Source organism: Bombus fervidus, chromosome 1 (assembly GCF_041682495.2).
Source record: "Bombus fervidus isolate BK054 chromosome 1, iyBomFerv1, whole genome shotgun sequence".
Taxonomy (NCBI): Eukaryota; Metazoa; Arthropoda; class Insecta; order Hymenoptera; family Apidae; genus Bombus; species Bombus fervidus.
Window position 1 is genome coordinate 21,432,839 of NC_091517.1, and position 20,873 is coordinate 21,453,711.

A 20,873-nucleotide genomic window follows, 5' to 3' on the forward strand; every position below is an offset into this window, starting at 1 on the left:
AAAACATGCAATGATATCGAATGATCTCAACAAATTTCTCGGGCATTACGAACACAATGGTTTTTGTTTGCTTTAAATTATCCATTTGTGGAAACTTTCAGTTCTTTTCCAAGCTTTGTCGATTTCTTAACACCGGTTGCAAAGAGAACAAAAAACGAGAGAGCAAGTAAGCGCCTATACATAGATTCATCAACGCGGGGCAGAAAGGCAATTTGCACACGACGTATCGTGCCGAAGAATGCCGAAGATCGGCTCGGGCCTTATCCCGGTGATTCGGGCGATCTCGTTGGGTCGAGTGTTGACTCGTAACGCCGCATTGGCGCTCGATCACAACTCGGCCGTCCTGGATGATAAAAGACCGTTGTCATTTCCACTGATCAGTTATTGTTCGGCACGCGGCACGCAGAAGAACGTATTTCTCTCGAAGAAGACATCAAATAATACGCTGGCATTTCATCGACTATTATTTAGAAGATACTGTTGCAAGAAAGAGACAGAAGACGACGAAATGTCCAGGATGAATAGAGGCCCGGCTGCCGAACAGCTGACCGAATACAAGAAAAATGTACAGGTAAATCATGCGTGGTCGTACTAACATCAAGGATATAACTACACTACAGATATTTATGCAATCTCATATTTCTATGAACTTGTCGAGAAAAATAGAGTTTAAACTTATTTACTTGCTTATTGTTTACTTACTTATTACTTACAATTACTTTACTTTGGATATCTTATATATTTGGAATATTATTTTTTGCGTCATACATTATTTTTCATAAATGTATGAAAGTCCGCAATCTGAATACAATGATGTAGAATCATTCAGGAAACGAACTTTACATGTTTCAAGTCTGAGGAAATAGATGTCCACGAGCAGTATGAAGTAATTCATTTCCTATGTTTTTCTCTGGAAATCGCTGTATTAATTAATGTTTCGCATTTAGATATTTGTATGTAAAACTCGCTATATCGTAGAGATTAGTTTATGTGACGTGTTATTGCAGTTGTATGGTTATTGTTAAACATAGAACACGTACGCTTAGTTTATCTGTCACTACGGATCGACGTTACCATGGAACAGACTTTGATCGATGTGACAGATATAAAAAATAGCTACAGTGTTTATCTGTAGTTTGGGCGATTCGAATTTTAATGAATTCGTTCTGTTGCAATGACAAATCGAAGTTCGAAGGTAAATTAATATCGTTCAAAGGTAAAGCTTTTTTAAAAATTGTAATGCGTCGAGTTGACCAACAATGTTGGTAAAAAGTAATGATAATGATAGTGGATAGCATGAACCTTGAGCAATCGGTTCAAGGATTACTCTTTCTAACAGAGCAAGTCAAATTGCGTTTTTTAGTAAATATCATTATCACCATAAAAATTCTGCAACGTCTTGACGAAAAGTATACTTATTTAAATATTTGCGATATTATAGAATTTCTTTACTCTATTGCAGATATGGTTATCATTTATAGTTGTCGTTAGTATATTTTCTAATAAAAGTTGTGTAGCAATTTATTAACAAATAGATTTATTTTTTCAAATAATAATAATAATAAAAGATTATTATAGACTACTGCAACGTCTACGAAACGTTATCCCAATATACAAGCGCAAAGTACAAATACGTTTCGAAAAACCAAAATCACAGCGTTCAGTAATTTGTTTTAAAAGTTCTAATTTCTTACTAGCTAAAAATTGAAATTTTTCTTAAAGTTTTCTTCAAATTAAAGATTTTATCAGTTATACTATTTTAAGTCCAAGTGATTTTAACTATAATTATGAATATTCTCAGCCCAATGTTTGATTTTAGCGTTTCTCCTGTTAGTACATTACGAGTACAGGCGAGTATAAATATTAATTATAAAATTCAATGTTATATTTCCATTTGATCAATTGGGTGGTAACCGTTGTACAACCGGGCAAAGGGTGATTCTGATTATCGCTCCACCCTGTTCATTTGACGACTCATGATAACGACGATTCGTATATAATCTTGCGTAAGGATGACTTCTTATTCATCGAGTAGTTTCCATTTGTACGTTTCGTATCAGAAATCGGAATATGTGGCTGATTCTTTTTACTTATGATAAAGCACATCGTGCTATCGTCTTTTTTTTTTTTAATATAATTACGCTAATATATATGACTCTTTTTTTATCAGAATCGTTCAAGTTCGATAGGTCAAGGTGTGCATGAAACATTCACGGACAGCAATCTGCAAAGATCGTTGAAGTTACATGATCGTTGCCCTTGAACTAATAATTTTCAATAGATTTGCTTGAAGTTTAAACTTCCATCAGACGAAGTTTATTTGACTATTCGAAGATACCAAGTCAACGATACGTTGCTGTAATCGTTGATTAACGAGGTTTCAATGAAAAATTTGTAGTATTTAGTCAATGATTCTACCAGCATTGAATCTTCGTTTAACCTGTGAGGAAAATTGCTTTTTATTTGATCATTAATAATAGAAACACAATGTTTCAGATCGTTTTGTAAAGAACACGTAAGGCACTAAAATTCGAGATACCAGTTTTATTGAAAACAAACATCTTCATCGTGTTCTTTATTAATAATTTATTAAAGTGCAATGTTTTGCATGTGTAAGAATAAGCAATGCACCTTGATAGAGTTAGAGACATTTTTAAAGTCGTGGGAGGTGTACAAAAGGTATATAATATGCAAAAATATGCAAGATATCTAAAGTAAAGTGCTCGTTGTAATACTCAGAGGGTAAGCCAAATTTCTATTTGGACGAAAACACAAATTTGCATAAATATTTACGCTCTAAATATTATTCTTTACAATTCAATTTTTTGTTTCGTACTCTGAATCAAAGCTCTCTCGAAAAACAAATATAATGGCGGAGGAAAGAGAGTTTAAGAAACTCTTACTAACATGGTAAAACGTGTTAGTCTAAAGTGTTATTCATAGACAGACGCTGATATATTGTTGCAGCGATGATTTAAAGAAAATTTAATAACGAGTTCTTTTCCTAGGTCCTAGTATTTCATCATAGATATTATATATACTTGGTTGAAACGATCATTCTGAATGACCGCGAATTGCCATGAACTTATCATGAGTTACCGAAGTAGGGAAATTTGAATGACATCATCTTGCGTGTGAAACACTATATCCTCAATGTAGACGTATGACAACGTAAAATTCTGTGTGACGTAATATATTTGATAGTACGCACATTCTTCACTTATATAGTTTGAGTCAGAAGGCTGAATAGATTTTTATGATAGTCGATACACGTACGACGTAATTTTCTGATAATACGAAAAGGTTATTCAATTAGAAATTATTCAATTAGGAGAGTTAATTGAAATAATTCATTAAAAAATATCGAAGATCTTCAATGTTTGATAGTTTCGATGGTATCTAGGAAACTTTATTCATATAAAGTTTAATTAAAAAATAACGCAAAATTTTTGTACGCATTAAAAATTTAAGTTGTACTTCTTAATCTATATTATAGCGGTTGTCACGAGTTTAATAAATGGCTAGACTTATAAATTTTCCCCCACTCGATTTTAAATTCGTGTTACATAAATCACATTTATATAAATGTATATCATACTATATACATAGCGAAATAAGCAGTTTCAGTACTGTATCAACATAGTAATTTTTAACGTAAAAGATAACTCATATTAATCTGCTAATGATAACTTACTAGATTGCATTATTCAATCAACTGTGTCTTTCAACTAAACGTAAATATTTTTTGACCTATTTATCCACTTTCTTAGATTAAGATTTATTTCCAGAAATCTTTCAAAAAAAAAAAAAAAAATTTACAATTACGCATTTGATTTTTTTCGACGTCAGCCACAAAACAAAAAATTCAAAAATAAAAGACGCGATTCTCAAGTGTGATACTAGTAATTGAAAATTTTAATACGATTTATGTTGTTTCTTGAATTTTTTTATTTCTTTGTTAGAAAAGCAGAGGGGCTGAATGTTGTCTATTTACCATTCTAATATGTAATGCTGTAAAAGAAATAACAATAACAGACAATAATATGAACAATAATAATAATTTTTCTTCGAAACGCTCGATGTGTTCACTCTGTTCGAACAGTTTGCGTGCTATCTTTCACTATCAAAATGAAACTAAGTTAGAATAGCAAAGTTCAATAGATTACCTGTTTCACCATGAACGTTACGATAATAAATTCACACGAATCTTGCAACGATTCACTAATCGTTATAGATTTCTTTTATTGTATTTTAGAATATTTATAAACAAGATTTGCTTAATGATAGCGCACGTGAAATCATCATCATTTGTGATGAATTTTATGAGTTTATCTGTAATATGTAATCTTTGAACGATGATGAAGTGGTTTTATCGATTATCTATTTCAATTGCGATTTTTAAGATTTATAGGTAGATGTGTTTTAAACATGTATTGGATTTTTTGATATTACGTAATTAGTGAATAATAAATAATAAACGAATAAAATAATTAGTTACTAGGATAATAATAATAAATTAAAAATGTTAAATAATATTAGGCCACTAGTCATGCTATTTACAGTAATATTAAGCACGATGTTGTTAGATATAGTGACAGAGATATTTTTTAGTATTATGGTACTTTTATTTATATAAAAGAGAAATAATTTTATGAGTATGTATATGTCTATATTGCGTATGCAAATATGTAGGTATATATATATGTATACGATTGATGGTGGACGAAATGGACAAAATAGAACAATGGCAATTAAGTAAAGTAATTACTGATAATTGCTTGTGAAGGATAAGAATATATATTATATATGTATATTTTTTGATAGTGGCACATATTAATCGTCAAGCGATAAGCTGTCAGGTAATTTATCAAACTCATGAAAAAAAAAAAAAAAAATCATTACAAATGCAAAAAATTGAAGAAATATTCAAATAGTTCGAGCAAACTTTTCGGAATTCTAAAAAATGGCCAATTAATTAGCTGCATATGTAAACCACGCTAATATTTTATACATTTTATAATTAAGGACTAAGAACAAATTTCAAATAAAAGTATGAACTCTATTTTGCCATAATTAAAAATTTAAATTTAAATTTGAAAATTTTATCGAGATATGGCGATCAAACTCCGATTGTATTGAGGTAGAATGGTGTCATTTCTAACGATAAGAATTCATGTTAACGTGTTTCGAGTTTTATTTTCCCTTTAATCAGATTTACATTTTACTGCAAAATACCAGTACAGATCGATATTTCGTAGCTGTGTTTATCAGATGGGCACACGAGAGATGTCGCATGTTATTGTTCTAGAAAACTGGAATTATTATATAAAAAAAAGTTCATGTTGCAATTCGTCACGAAATCGATTCAAATATTCCGATTAGAAAATGTGTGAGAAAATTAGAATTCTATTTTTTTTTTCTTTTATTAGAATAATTAACAGAGCTATCTATTGATCCAGATCGTAAGAAAATATCGATTTACAATTTGTTTTAACTAGGATACACTTCTCCGAAAGATCTGAAAAAATTATGCATAAATAATCACAATAAAACTATACTACAATCATAAAAATATTAACATGGTCACGTCAATAACTAAGACAATAATATAAGCAAATAGTAATTTTTAATTCTTTTAACCATGTTCCTTCGTTTCAAAAAATCTGAAAAAAACACACGTTCATATCCATAACGAGACAGTAACACTGTAAAAATATAAAACTCGATGAAAAATTCTGAAAAATTCTGAAAAAATTCTGAAAAAATTCACAGACAAGTTCGCCACGAGGCAAAATATGAACTGACTTGTTTTCATAATTTTTCATCAAGTAGGACGAAAGAAACGAAACTTAAACCGCAAATTGCGTTTCGTCTTGTAACTACAGAACGGAAAGGGTATTCTTCGAGATGTGTATTGAACGATACGCACTCAGATCAACTTGGTTTGGGGGCACTTTTGCTATTCGGCTATATCCTTTACTTGCTGATTGAAAATTTTTAATGAACCAAAAAGCTTGATTCTTAGAGATAAGTAAAATATTAGATAGATAAACTAACCGAATTTAATAGGAACTACGTTGCGCGATTTAGAAAAATAATTGTTTACGGCTAACTGAAAAATTCGCAGAATTAATTAATTAAAGTGGTATTTCCAATAAAAATTGGAATTTCTTTCATACTACGATACCATCATCATATTATTGTCATATTATTATAAAAATAGCGATTTCTTTCAATAAAATAATATTTCATTTACACTACGACAGTATCGTGATATTAGTTTCATATCGCTATAAAAGTATCGATTTATTCAATAAAAAAGATAGTTGGGTTGGAAAATCTTACGATCCTATATCATAATAGCTATTTCTATATCGCTATAATAACATTTCCATGAGATCTTAATGCTTCTAGTGTCAAACAGAGGAAAAAATAATGTTTGAAGAGGAGAAAATACGATAAGAAAACAATTGAAAGATTTGTTGCTTTATCATAATTTAATGGTAGTATAAATTAAGCAGCCATTAAAGGATGTTTGCGATGTCCTTCTCTTTCTTCAAAGGACTTGCGCCATTCGTAAAACTACGCTTATTCATGGTACACCGTAAAATTAATTTAGGACCAATGCCAGTCGTGAAACAAGTTGCAACATAAATTCCCACACGATTTGTCAGACGGAGTAATCCGGGTTCCAAGGAGCTGTTCGATTGCGATTCGTTTCGTGAAGAAGAGGGGAACGCTGTCGATTACATCGTCATAAATTTCAATATGTCTTTTTATATTGATATAGAGCAGTCGTAATCTGAAAACTCCTTTTCTGTACCATGATAAGTCGAATATCTACATTCTGTGTTGCGTAACAGTTTGGAGTGGAACGATAATGAAATTGTTGGAATCTCTTTGCAATCAATCTATTCGACATCGTTACGAATTAAGAAATAGAAAGTAGGTAACACTACACACACACACACAAACACACAAAAGTAAGTAAAATATTGTCATTAACTACTTGGGTAGTTGGTGTACGTGGTTATGGGCGTCTGTTTAATTTCTAAAAGCAGCATTGTTTAAGTGTCAGTAGATATTTATCTTAGACAAATCATTATAATAAAAAAGGTATTCATTCGGGGTTGATATTAAAGTAACAAATCAAATAAAAAAGGATTAATAATGTTCGTTAATATTGTTATTTTTATTTTAGAAAAAGAATTTTGCTTGCCTTCCAGTAGTATATTTCACTTGTACGCTTATTCTTTTGCGTGAAATTATTTTAAAACGATGTAGGTACAATTAAAATTTAATGACAAGTGACAGTGGTGAAACGCGTAAAACTGTTGTCAAAATAAACAGTTCAGACCAAGTGTGCGATCCACTCAAGTGACAAATGTCTTATCTTTTTTAATTTTTTGAGCAAATATTAAACGTACAAATTGCGTTTTAATATAACAAGCATAATAATATCCAAGAATTATTTTCTTCCCGATATTATATATTTTTAGTGGAAGATTCGAAGATCGAGCATATTTTCTATACGTAATTAACAGCTGGGCGAATCCTTATCAAGTTGATACTGTTGTTTCGTTGAAATCAACTACTCCCGTGATATTGCTTCAGTGAGAACAGAACACCTTTTGAAGTTTTTGCTTGAAAGAATGTATTATATCATCGAAAGTACCGATATAATTCAAACATTAAGATTAAAAGTCCAAATCTCAAGATGATGCACATGGAAATAATATTTTAACTCTGTGTTGTACTGTAAATTCCTTTTCTTTTCTGTTATTGAATATTCCTAACACGATCATTTAAACCCGAATTTTACTATCTTACTCAATCTACACTACATTTACAGCTTAATTCTCGCGAACTGCATTCTTTGCGCAAAATTATTGAATATTCCTAATACGATCATTTAAATCCGAATTTTACTATCTTATTCCATCTACACTACATTTACAGCTTAATTCTCGCGAATTGCATTCGTTGCACAAATTATTCTGAAGACGATGCCTGACCTTTGAACACGCTATTCCGTACACTCGTTATATCGTATAAAAAGTCCCTTGCGCAAATTCTCTATTTACCATACGGTATTTTTCCACTTTCTAAGTGGATCATCCAGTATCAGCTACTAATATGCAACACTGTTTCCAAGGATAAAGCATAGCTTATTTTTCTTCTTTCTTTACATTTCGTGACTTTTCAAAACGGAAAGTTAATTCGTTTAAATTGGAAAATTGATCTTATGACATAACGTTTTATTTCTAAGAATAACAAAATTGTCTACATATCTTTCATTCTTCAAAAAATAAAGAAAAATTGTCTTAGTTCTTCTTTCTTATTATCGACGAAGGTTAACACATCAGTTTAGATAAGAATTCCTCTTTCTAAAAGAAGAGAGAAAGTTATTTACGACGAAATATTTCTTATTCTGAAACAATTAATTTTTTGTTCTGGAAAAGAGAAAGAGGAAAGAAAAAATAACGTGCGTCAATTAGTAAAAATTACTACTTAATTTGAATGTCCTATTTCATAAAATATATTCAATTCCACTATCTATTTCAAAAATAAAGAACATCGGTTTCGTTTCAACAACTATTTACAATAATTACGCGTTACAGGGTAGACAACATATTAGACAGTTTCTCTATTATTTCGTTTCCACCGGGAAAATTACCGGTTATCACTTCTTTCAAGATAACGCGTTATTTTCTTTTCCGTTGCAATTGTATTTTCTTCGTTAAAGATCGTATTTATTGTGTATTAATTAGACAAACGAATAACGCACGATAGTTGCATGTTTTTTTAAATTTTTATTTCGATGCACTCGGACGATTCCATGCAAGATAATTGAATCGCTAGTCGCGATTCTCCATGGAATTAGAAATTACCATCGAAATATTCCGTAGAATCGTGCATGAACGACGATAATTACTATAACGAGACTTCGAAGTGAGTCATGGACGTGGTTCGTGTACGATAAAAAATGATACAATTCTGCAACTTTGAAAAATGGCACATAGTTACATATATCGATCACTTGTAGGTAACAGATGGGCTTGGTAACGATTTTTAGTTTCAAGTTACCGCTATACCTTCACGGTAGATTTGCAAATGAATTGCCGATTGATATCGAAATTTATTACCTTTGATAAGAAGTAATGCACGAATAATATTATTTTTGCTAATCGCTAGATATCAGAAGATAGTCGTAAACTTTTCAATTTTCTATGTATCTCAGGTAGAAATCTTGATCCTTCTGATCTTCTTTTTTTAAAGGTCACTCTTCTCTAGGTATTATGTAACATATAATCTTATTAGTAGACATTTGTACAAATTAATATTCCTAAAGACTTAACAGAGGTCCTTTCATCCACTGAACGTTACAATAAACTTTATTACTTACTTTACTTTGCATGTTTTATATACTTTGTAGTATTACGTATATTCTTGCTTCTTTAATTTTTTCAGAAAAATTCACAATTCTATTGCTAAAATTTTGTACAATTCTACTATCCGAAAATTCTTCGTACTTTCGGTTTCTTTCATTCCCAATTTTATTTAAACGTTGAATATCTTCGTTATTCTATTTTATTGCTAATATAAGTACCAAGAGGACTTAAATAACATAGAACGTAGCGCAGAACAGAGTAAATGTTGACTTCGGAATCAATCTGGAACACAAAGTCTAAGTCTAAGTCTAAGTCAAGACTGGAAGTTAAAGGTTCGTTTAAAAACCTTAGCTTGTGTCTCGATTTATTTATTGATGGCTCATTTGTTATTTCGTACTTCGAGATGCTTCGTTTTTACAATCCTTGTGTCTACTTTTCTCTGTGTGTGATATACGTATATCGCACATATAAGGAATCTGAGCTTGTATTTTTCATTACAAAAGGGCAGTGAAATTTAACTTGCATAGAATTACCACACACGGAAACACTTTGGCATACAGCGCAACGTACAAAATGAAACTGTTCTCGCGATATGCGATGAGTTTCACCGGTTGCATATCTACGCGGCGTTTCGAGTTAATTCCGTAACAACGGATTAGTCAATGTTGACTTTGATTATGGAATAGTACTTGCGTTGCACAAAACGCAATCTCTCGTGTAACACAGCAATCCCATCACAATAATTCGCATCGACACGTCAGATTTATTTAATTGACCGCGAAAGAACGACTCATCGTGGCGCATAAAATACATTTGACGTAATAGTAATTTCAATTGTGTTGATTTAAGTTATCACCAAGCTGTTGAATGTTAATAGAGAGTTTCTCGAAATAAAAGAGTCACTTTTAGAGATAAGATCGATTAAACTATATTATAGACGAACGATCAAAAAATAATATATTAATTCGGATGCAAACGAAATTAGGCGATTCGTCTTAATAATCTAAATTAAAAATCATTGTAACGTAACATTTGTCTGGGTAATAAAATTAATACAAACTATTTAATTCAAAAGTATAGAAATAAGCAACACGTAGAAAAAATATAAGTTTCGAGTTGAGCGTATCGAAAGAAATTGAATTTTAGTTTCAAACAAGAGCATGAAACGTTCTTCAAAAATCTATAGCTCTTTCTTTATCAACGGTTTATTGTTTTCTTCAGGGCCAGCAGCAGGTATTGCTAACCGGAAGCGGAAACCCGATCGCTAACAAGGCAGCAAGCTTGACGGTTGGTCCAAATGGCCCTATTGTGCTTGAAGATTTCGTCTTTCTAGACGAAATGTCTCATTTCACCAGAGAAAGGATTCCGGAGCGTGTGGTGCACGCGAAAGGAGCTGGTAAGTTGACTCGTCACGTTTTCAACATATCGCAGGATATCTACCGAAGAATATAACGAAATATATGTTCTATGTATACATATTATGGCTATATGATAGCTTTCGAGCTATAAAATACAGCAGCTGGTTTTGCGACCTACTATAGCAGAGGTATTGGAAGAATTTTTCAAATTATAAAGCGTGAAAAATCTGTAGAATGCAATGTTAAAGTTTGAATTTGATTTTTTAAGGTCTTAAGCTTACGTACGTAACTCTAAAATCTTGTCCTTAATCCTTTTGCGTTGTAAATTTAATCTTTGACGCGGCCAGGAGGTCAAAAATAATATCAATTATGTTTAGCGTACTTAAGAGACACTATATACCAGAGAATCAACGACTTAAATACCAGGAATAAACGAGACAAGACACGTTTAAATTACACCGGCACTTTGCTTCTTAATGTTAGAAACTAAATTAACGTAGGAAAGTATTTTGTAATTATAATATATATTATTTGTAGCGTCGCAATATTTCTACTCGTCGTTGATGAAATTTCAGGAAAGACAGTTCGATTATTTTCATCGACGTATTAACGAACATAACGATCTTTCACATCGCGGTGTCTGAATTAGCACGTAACATTCTGACGAACCATCTCATCTGCTTAACAATCATCGTCTTCTGTCTCACCGTCGTATTTCCTTGCCTTTGTTTCTATCTTTCAACGGAACGAAGCAATTCACGAGAGTTGCAGTTCCAAATGGCAGCCTCGTATCGTAAAATCCGAACAACGAGAGAAAACAGGGGGAAAAAGATGAAAAAGTAAGAAAGTCGCGCGAAAACTGAAAAGTCGTAGAAGAAGTTACATATGCACAGAGGAAATATCCATAAAACGTTCGGAACGTCGGAGTAACGCGGATAACCGACCGTACTACTCAATCGTTATCTCTTTTTTGCTTTTTGTTTGGTCGCAGGTGCGTTCGGTTATTTCGAAGTTACCCACGACATTACCAACTACTCTAAGGCAAAGGTTTTCTCCTCCATTGGAAAACGTACTCCTATCGCTGTGAGATTTTCCAGCGTGGGCGGCGAGTCTGGCTCCTCCGATACTGTCAGGTAATTGCCAACGTGTACATTTCCGCTCGAACGTGCTCGCGCGAGATGCCCGCCGTTCCTCGTCTCGTATTTCATACGTGTAGAAATTTTGTTATTTTCATTAGCCTCTTAAAAGGGAGGAAGAATTTCTGAACGTCGTTCTCTGTCTGGAGACTGAGCTTCAGAAAATTCTTACTCAACGAAAGAACAGGAAGATAAGGAAGCGAAGATTTATTTCGATCGTTAACGATGAGATCAGAGATTTGTAGATCAGAAGTTTATAAATATTTCCTATTGTTCTCCTAGGAATCGCTTGCTGATTCTCGCGCGTTTGCCAGAGATTTATAAAATAACGATCGTCGTAATATTTAACGGACGAAACGTGTTTCTCCTTGGAATCCGCCTGTTTAGTTACGTTTGTAAAAAATGTAAGATTCTGTCCGCGCAATTGTAACAATGTAACAATTGCAACAAATGTAAACATCCGTGCTCGAATAGTTAAAAATAACCACGAAACGTACATAATGGATCGATGATTGTACTATTCACGGACAGTTACTTGTAAATTACCTGAAAAAGTAGTTTACAAAAGCGTGAATGGTCCCAAGACAATGGAGACTAATGGCCGTGAAGGGGAAACTCAGACTTCGCGCGATTCATGACAATTATGGGTTGCAAAAATGCCGGAAACGGAGCTCAAAACAACCGTTGTTTCTTGCGTACAAATCAACCGGCTTAGTCACACGGAAACGCGCGAAAAAGCGAACGCGCGCGTCGTCCTCGCGATTAATCGGGCGACTACCCAATCGTGGAAAATTTCCTTTTCTTTTCCGAACCTGTAGCTACGACAATTTTCGATGAATCACGCGCGATTTCACGTCTTTTGTCACTCTTTTTCACTCGCGTTTTAACTTCAACGTTCAGTCCATTGTCTTTTCGATCTTAATCGCGTCTGAAATACGAGAGGAAGATATTTCTTCCCTGTGAAACTTCCTTTTATGCCCTTAATAGCAATGCTTTAGTCCTGTAATTTCGTTTTTTCTTGATCATCGACTGATTCTTCCTTCTCTTTCGTTCGCAGAGATCCACGTGGTTTTGCGATCAAATTCTACACCGAGGACGGTATCTGGGATTTAGTGGGCAACAACACACCGATCTTCTTCATCAAGGATCCGATATTCTTCCCTAGCTTTATCCACACGCAAAAAAGAAATCCTGTCACTCACTTGAAGGTTTGTTATCCGATCGGTTTAGCGAGCTGTATTTTACGAAGTTGAGATTTCTTCAAGACTTGCAACTTGCTCTAGGTCGTCTTCTTTTCTATCCTTTTTTAGAGGATAGACAACGTTAGAGCCGGATCTAAAGATTCATACGTTAAAGTTTTATTTTTCTATTCCTTCTCGGATAGTTGGACATGCAGATTTTGGTCAGTCGGAGTTAGTCTTTCTGTCGCCTGTTACTTTAAGTTCGTGCAAGAAACGTTACGAGTTATATGGAGTTTATAGCCGAGGATTATGCTATCTTAATTTTGTATTCAAGTTAAATCATGTTCAAATTTATTCTGTATAGTAAGAGTTCGGTAATAGTGGTAGCTTTGTTGGCAGAGTTTATTGCCTATGAAAGGGTGAAACTGATTTTGGAACTTTCCTGTGCTTTGTTCCTCGCGTATGAATTCGTTTTAGATCCGAATCTGAAACTTTAGCGTTTGATTAAGAATAAGCATTAACATAGCAATATGAAATATAAATGTTTAAAAGCGTTTCAAATGTTACTTTCTCGCATTGCTTTTAACACCAGAACTACCGATAGTTAACACGAAGCTATTTCTACCAAAACCAATCAAAATGACTGATCTTTAAAAAATACGTAATAGTAAAATATTTTTATATTTATTGACTTATTACTTTGTTACAGAAGGAATTACATGCTATGTAGTACATGTTTGCTATTATTATTCCATCTGGGACCATCATCCCTAAACGAAGGTTGACACCTTTATAAAATTGTAGAACCATTCATTTTAACTGCTGTGGTATTTCTAATGTTAGCATCTAGCGAGTAGAAAACAAGGAAACTGGTTAATTGGGGTTCGATAAACAGATTGCAGCACCCTTTTACACTTTGACGAGTACCAATCATGTTAACTAGTATTGGTATAAGTAGCCTCGATACGAAATTATTTTCAGTTTAAATACATCAAAAACAAAATAAAATTCATTGTATTATTCTTTTAGTTGTCGTTGCGAAAGTCGTTACACCATCGCGGAAAAAATATAACACGAATTTTAAAATAAAATTGTAAAACCAGACAATTTGACTGGTGTGGTAGTTCTAGTGTTAAGCCCATCCTAACGGAAATACGACAAATAGTACAACGAGGTAATTAGATTATGCGGTAGAAATAATAAAACACCTAGGAGGGATCAAAACTTTAAGACCAGCTTGTGAAGTTTATTTTGCAATTACCAAGATTGTTAGAGTAACAGCTACATGCCAGGGTTCCCCGGTATCCGATCAGTAAACGATAAGTTAATTAACGTGAAATAGTATTAGGAATTTTCAGATACCTCTGGAGACTCGATTCAGGTCAGACAGTGATTAGTCTAAATCGGCCGGAACTGGAAACTTTCTTGCAGCGTAGGATTTCCTAAATACTCGTGACTTTCGGATACTTGTGAAATCCTACGTAGAAGCTCTTGCGATCCCCAATCGATCCTGTTCCTCGTGGAAAAGCGAGAGTAGCAACGTAACGTTGAATCAAAGCCTCTTGATCATCGCTGCGAACTCGAACGTACACTGTGTTTTGTTTATTTAGAAGAGAACTTAGTGTATAGCCTCCGCAAATAATCTTGTACCGATGCCATCTAACGATGTTTACGATTTATCATTTACTGATACGCTATAGATCTCGGATATGTCGTAGGAATTGCTAGCAGTAATTTTATTTATTAAGGAACATAGTTTATTGTTCTCGGGTTCCTATCGTTTTTATAATCGCGTCCGTTTTCGTTTTTCTCGTCGAAAAGCGCATAATTGCACATTTATATGGTTGTTATATAGTTGTTAGCGTAGATGTGACTACATGTATACCTTGTTATTCTGTGTACAGTGTATCCGCGTTCACTAATTAGCGCGCACCAGTCTAAACGGCGTGTTAATTGAATTGTCTTGCATAGGACGCCGACATGTTCTGGGACTTCATCTCTCTGAGACCCGAATCAACGCACCAGATCATGTTCCTGTTTTCGGATCGAGGTATTCCCGACGGTCATCGTCACATGAACGGTTACGGCTCCCATACGTTCAAGCTAGTGAACGCCGACAACGACATAGTCTACTGTAAATTCCACTACAAGGTGCGACTTTTATTATACTTTACAGGATAAGCGTGGTCGTTTTGGAGAAACCGAGGTATATGACTTGTACGATACTAGGAAATAGCGAGAGATTATATTTGTGAAAAGTGTAGAACGAAAATTGAACATCGATGAGAAGACCGTGGCTTTTCAAGCTTTTACGCGATGTTTGAAAACCTTAAAATACGTAGAATCTATATAGTACGCAAAGATATACATAAAATGTTTCAGATAAAATATTAATTACAATTTTTAGCAGGTGAAACAAATTTTTATTTAGATTTTATTTCTGTGTATACGACAGAATCTACGTTTATAAAATATATATATATATATATGTAATGTGATTAGAAGCTTTATTGCATAAAGAATGTAAAACCTTGAAAACGAAAAGAGATGAGTTTAGTTCTGTTTTGTTTTGTAGAAATTAATGTAGAAATTAATACAACGGTTCGACGCGTTTGTTCGTTGTAGCTATCACCGTGGTGAGGCGACTTTCTACATTTTTTATTACGCGAAAAGATAGTATCGCATAGTGTCAGATTGTATTTTACATTGTATTTTCTCAAAGAAGAAAAAGAAGTCTTATCTGCTTCTGTTGATTGTTTTGATCAAAGTATGGAAGCGCAGTTGAACGATGTAAAAGCACTTTAAAGATTCTTCTGAGGAACGAAATTTTAAACAATTGAAGTTAAACAATTAAACATAAGATACCATGTATCCGTGTTGAAAACACTTGTATAGGAAAATTAGTCGGTCATAATATTTTCCCTTTCTCTTTTTATATTTTGTTTGAAAAGATTTGTATATATCAGTTTCAAAATTACGAGGTTTAATATTTGGTATTCGGTTAGTTTATAGAAACGAAAGTTAAAGCAAAAAAACTCGTTATGAATAAAAAAATGTGTTTCATAAATAGCAGCGAATGTCGATTGCAGATACAAACCGGCATAAAACACGAGAAAGAGTATAAATAATGATATACGTGAACCGAATCGAATGAATGGAATGTTTGAAAATGTGCATTTATTTCGAGAAAAAGCCGGTAGCTTGTGAAATAAATTTCGAAATAAAAGAATATAAAGCTGTCGATAATATTGAACTTTAATATTATATATTACAACGTTAAATATTATGTTCAATTTCGTTCACCAGTCGAGTTTTAAAGATTATTTACCATATTAAAAATTTTAAATACATATACAATATTTTATTGTATTTTTATTTAATTTGATATAATTTAGCAAAGAATAAAGAAAGAGAAAAGTTTTTCTTATAAATGAAAAATATTTCGTACGCACATACTTATTCTTGTCTATTTGTTTAATAAAATTATTTGAAATTATTTCAGACCGACCAAGGAATTAAAAATATCCCAGTCGATAAGGCGGCTGAATTAAGCAGCTCTGATCCAGATTACTCGATCAAAGATCTTTACAATGCGATCGCTACACATAATTATCCAACGTGGTCGTTCTCCATTCAAGTGATGAAGCCGTGTCAAGTAAAGAAGTTCAGATGGAACCCCTTCGATTTGACCAAAGTAATGACAACAGTCATTTTATAAAATACAGGCGTTAGTTCAAACAACAGAATTCAAATTTTATACACAGGATTTAAACGATTACGTTTGTAAAAAGAAAACTAGATGAATATCTAGTCTATGATCGGTAACTATTTATCTTATATCAACGTATCATATTTGGGTAACGTAAATGATAATAAATTTTCCCATTCAATTTCACTTATTGAAATATACGTTGAAGATGAGACGTTAAGATAAGTTACAAGGAATGGCCATTGATTTTAATCGTGGAGAAATTAAAGATTCGTGTCGCGGTCGAAATTTTTAAGAAAATTTACGATGGTATCAAGATTTAAAGAAGCGTTTTGTTCCTAATTGAACAGGTATGGCCGCACGACGAGTTCCCGCTCATACCTGTTGGTAAGCTGGTGCTAGACCGAAATCCTGAAAATTACTTTGCTGACGTGGAGCAAATAGCCTTCGATCCGGCTCACATGGTACCTGGTATTGAACCAAGTCCTGACAGAATGCTACAGGGTCGACTATTCGCTTACGGTGATACTCATAGACATCGTCTTGGGCCGAATCATCTTCAGTTACCGGTGAACTGTCCGTACAAGGTAATTGCTCTCATATGCGTATATAATATACTTACATATGTTAGCCAGCAAAGAAGATATTCCATCTGTATAATATGGCAATGTGCGTAGATCATAACGATAGTAATCAACAAATAGATCAATTTCTCATCTTTTTCCCAATAACTGTATCGTCACTCATAATAAAAGGAAAAATAAACGAACAATCGTTCTATTTTTCAGGCGATCTCCGCGATGAATTATCAACGCGATGGCCCGATGACCTTCTATAATCAAAATGGTGCGCCGAACTATTTCCCCAACAGTTTCAATGGCCCGCAAGAATGTCCAGCTGCTCGTCGCTCAAGCTACCACGTGAGTGGCGAAGTGGACCGTTTCGATATACAAGACGAAGATAATTTCGGACAGGCGACCATATTTTGGAGACGAGTTCTCAACGCTGACGAGAAGACCAGGCTAGTGAACAACCTGGTTAATAGCCTTCGTAATGCGTCAACGTTCATCGTCGAGAGGGCCGTGAAGAACTTTACGGAAGTGGACACTGAATTGGGCAAAAGACTTACCGATGGCCTTCGTGATGTTGGCGTGAGGATCAACCTTTTTGGCAAAACAGCTAGCTTGTGAACAAAATAATTCTTCCTTTCGTACTATAATCGCTGTGCTGGACTACATTTAATAATTCACATTTTTCATAGACAGAGCACGTTGTTACTTTGATTAACATCCGTCTTAAAAATCTTTTAACGTTTATCGTATTTAATCATGTTTTTTCTTCTTTTCTCCTTTTATTATTATACTTCTATATATTACTGGCTTCGCTTTCCCTTTTGTTACTGTATCTTTTACTCTATCGGCTTCGCTTTCCTTTTTGTTACTTTGTATATTTTATGAATCTATAATACGCGTCATTATCTTTCCATTGAGAAAAGAGACTCGATCAAGCGTAATGCAAAGTGATTTATACGATGCATTATCTGTACGATGTCTTTGTATCGAACAATTTGTACTGTTATATCATCAATATACGATATAAAAGTTTGTATGAAGTAATGCAAGATGTTTTGTAATTTAATATAAAAATAAAATAAAGAATACGGGAAAACAGGGGAACTAAATGACAAACATATTGCAATATTATTTCAGAAAAGTGATTTTAGCCTTTCGCTTGAAGCTTTTCTCTTACGATATATCAATATTGATAGTAAATTATTCAAATTGAACTATTCGACAACGTAATGAAACTAGGTACTAAAATTGATTGGAAATCTTTTTACAACAATATTTATTTATTTTTTTTTTCTTTTTCTTACAACAGCAAGAAGTTGAAAGATAGATTTAAATTAATTAGTATCTTCTTCAGATATGTGGTTGGTAATTTTAATACAATATAATTAGTACGCAATCACGATGTCTATTTATTTAATATTCAGTTCACTCGATATACTGTTTATTCAGCAACGAAATATAAACTGTTGCATTGGACAATAAAACGAGGTCTGAATATCTCTCAAGAAGATTAGGTCAGAATTATTCGCTGTTAAATGAACAAAGAACGTCAAATTAATTGTCCGCGAAAATTGTTTGCAAGTATCCTATTTATTTTACGATTTCGATAATTATTTTCGCCGAAGGAGAACACTTCAAATTTCGTATTATAACGTCTCAATCTTCTCCATTGTGTCTCAACATTTGCAAGTAACGATCAGTCTAAAGTATAACAGACATCAATGAACAGGTATAGTCCACGATAATATTTTTTAATTCCATACTCATAATTTAATTTTGGTTAAACCCATTACTTATTAAATCGATTCTATGTGATATAAAAAATATTATACACCTTACGTTAGACCTGAGTTACTTTATCTTACGATTCATCAATAATTACGATTAAAACTCGCCACACCCTTAGCACGTTTTACTCAAGCGATAGTAATTGCCGAGCCAAGAATATTTATGCAAATTTACATGTCATATTTTTTATGAAAATATGCTTGCTTCTACAGAAATTTGTTTTGTATATACTTTTATCAGAGTACTTTAAGCTTCTACTAAATTTATATTTAATAGAAACTTTGTCTCATGCTTTGTTCATTTTTGCCAATTACGTACATTCTGTGCGTTTCTTCGTCTTGAAATGTTCTATAAATTCATAAAATACCCATAATTTAGTTACAAGAAATATCCAAAACTAATCGATATCGCTCAATTTATAGATGCAACTTTAACGTTTCGCCTCCCACAGTCGTCCGATGAGGAACTACGGATAAGGAAAAATCAGCGAAGTTTTTCCTTGAGCTAGATAATCCCAATGAAGATATTAATAAACAGAAAAATGTTGGTTTGCGAAATTCTGGTTTATCAACGAGGAAAAATACACAACTCCGAGTCTACAGTGAATCCCGGTGGTATTTACACGTTGCTTGAACAAAGATGATGTACAAGTTCGAGGAACGAGATGACATGTTGGACAGGTGTACGATATCTGCTTTATGGCGCAATGGATGAGCACATTATACCGTTATGTAAAGAAACAAAGTGAAATGTTTTGTTTCTGATCGATTGTTTAAAATTTCATTAACCATCAGAAAATATGGTATTAGCAACTCGGTTGAAAAAAAGAAATTGAAATATCGTTCATCATTGGTTCGTCTTATACAATTTTGCAGTTACCAACGATTGATTAACAATTCTTAAATTATTTTTGATAGAAGTGGGACTGATATTAAAAGTATGATGTAGCGGTAGAAAATTTGTAATGGTGTAGGGATGTCAGGTGGTTTTCACGGTAGTTTATCTTACAGTATTGCAATAGCTTATACACTTACAGTATTATAACGTTTGATTCAATTATACGCGTTTCTGTATTTTCTCTATCACACGTTTACCAATTTTTCTGCTATACAACGTAACGTTTTGTATCGCATAACGTAAAAAAAAAAAAAAAGAAAAAAATGAAAAGCAGAGTATTATACTTTCTAAGTTATGTCGCGTGATTCAGGTGCTTATCTTTGAGTGCACAGGGAAGATTTATTTTTCGGGAAAATATGATACGAATGAATTATTAGATTTAACGTAAATTAATTATGTATACGGAAAGTCCGTAATTTAAACTTGTGCTAAATAAAGTTTCTTAATCGAATGCAATATTTTATGCGTTTTTAATTTTCCTTCATAAACAATATCGTAGTATCTAACAAGAGAATGTACGTCTACATCAAGAAAAACTACTTTTATTTGAAATAGCTACGTAAATACCAAGTATATATACTTGGGGAAGGGAAGCAAGTATTAAAAGCTTTTAAATCTATAAAAAAATGTAGCAGTATATTTACATTCTGAAAATATCCAGGTTTGGTAAGTACTCTGTCTCTGAAAAATATGTAAACGATGAAAATATTTAGAAATAACTAAAAGAAAATTTTAATTATATCTTTCCTTAGATTTTATATCGAAAATAAATCATACTTTTGTGTCGTAACGTTACCTTAAACGAAAAATTTTGCCTCCCGTTAAATTATACCGGTCGTT

At 33.0% G+C, this 20,873-nt stretch overlaps 1 protein-coding gene across 2 annotated transcripts; it reads left to right on the plus strand.

Moving 5' to 3' along the window:
* The first annotated feature begins 223 nt into the window (after positions 1 to 223).
* On the plus strand, positions 224 to 20,489 carry Cat (catalase). Of its 2 annotated transcripts, XM_072009272.1 has the most exons (9): positions 224 to 571; positions 10,614 to 10,788; positions 11,742 to 11,883; positions 12,944 to 13,094; positions 15,039 to 15,218; positions 16,570 to 16,761; positions 17,127 to 17,363; positions 17,565 to 17,927; positions 19,559 to 20,489. In XM_072009272.1, the coding sequence occupies exons 1-9, from the start codon at positions 239 to 241 to the stop codon at positions 19,568 to 19,570; spliced, it is 1,785 nt and encodes a 594-aa protein (XP_071865373.1). In that variant the 5' UTR covers positions 224 to 238; the 3' UTR covers positions 19,571 to 20,489. The 2 variants fall into 2 exon arrangements, with proteins under 2 accessions (XP_071865373.1, XP_071865363.1); XM_072009262.1 differs by lacking the exon at positions 19,559 to 20,489 and having other exon boundaries at positions 17,565 to 18,464.
* Positions 20,490 to 20,873: the final 384 nt, after the last annotated feature.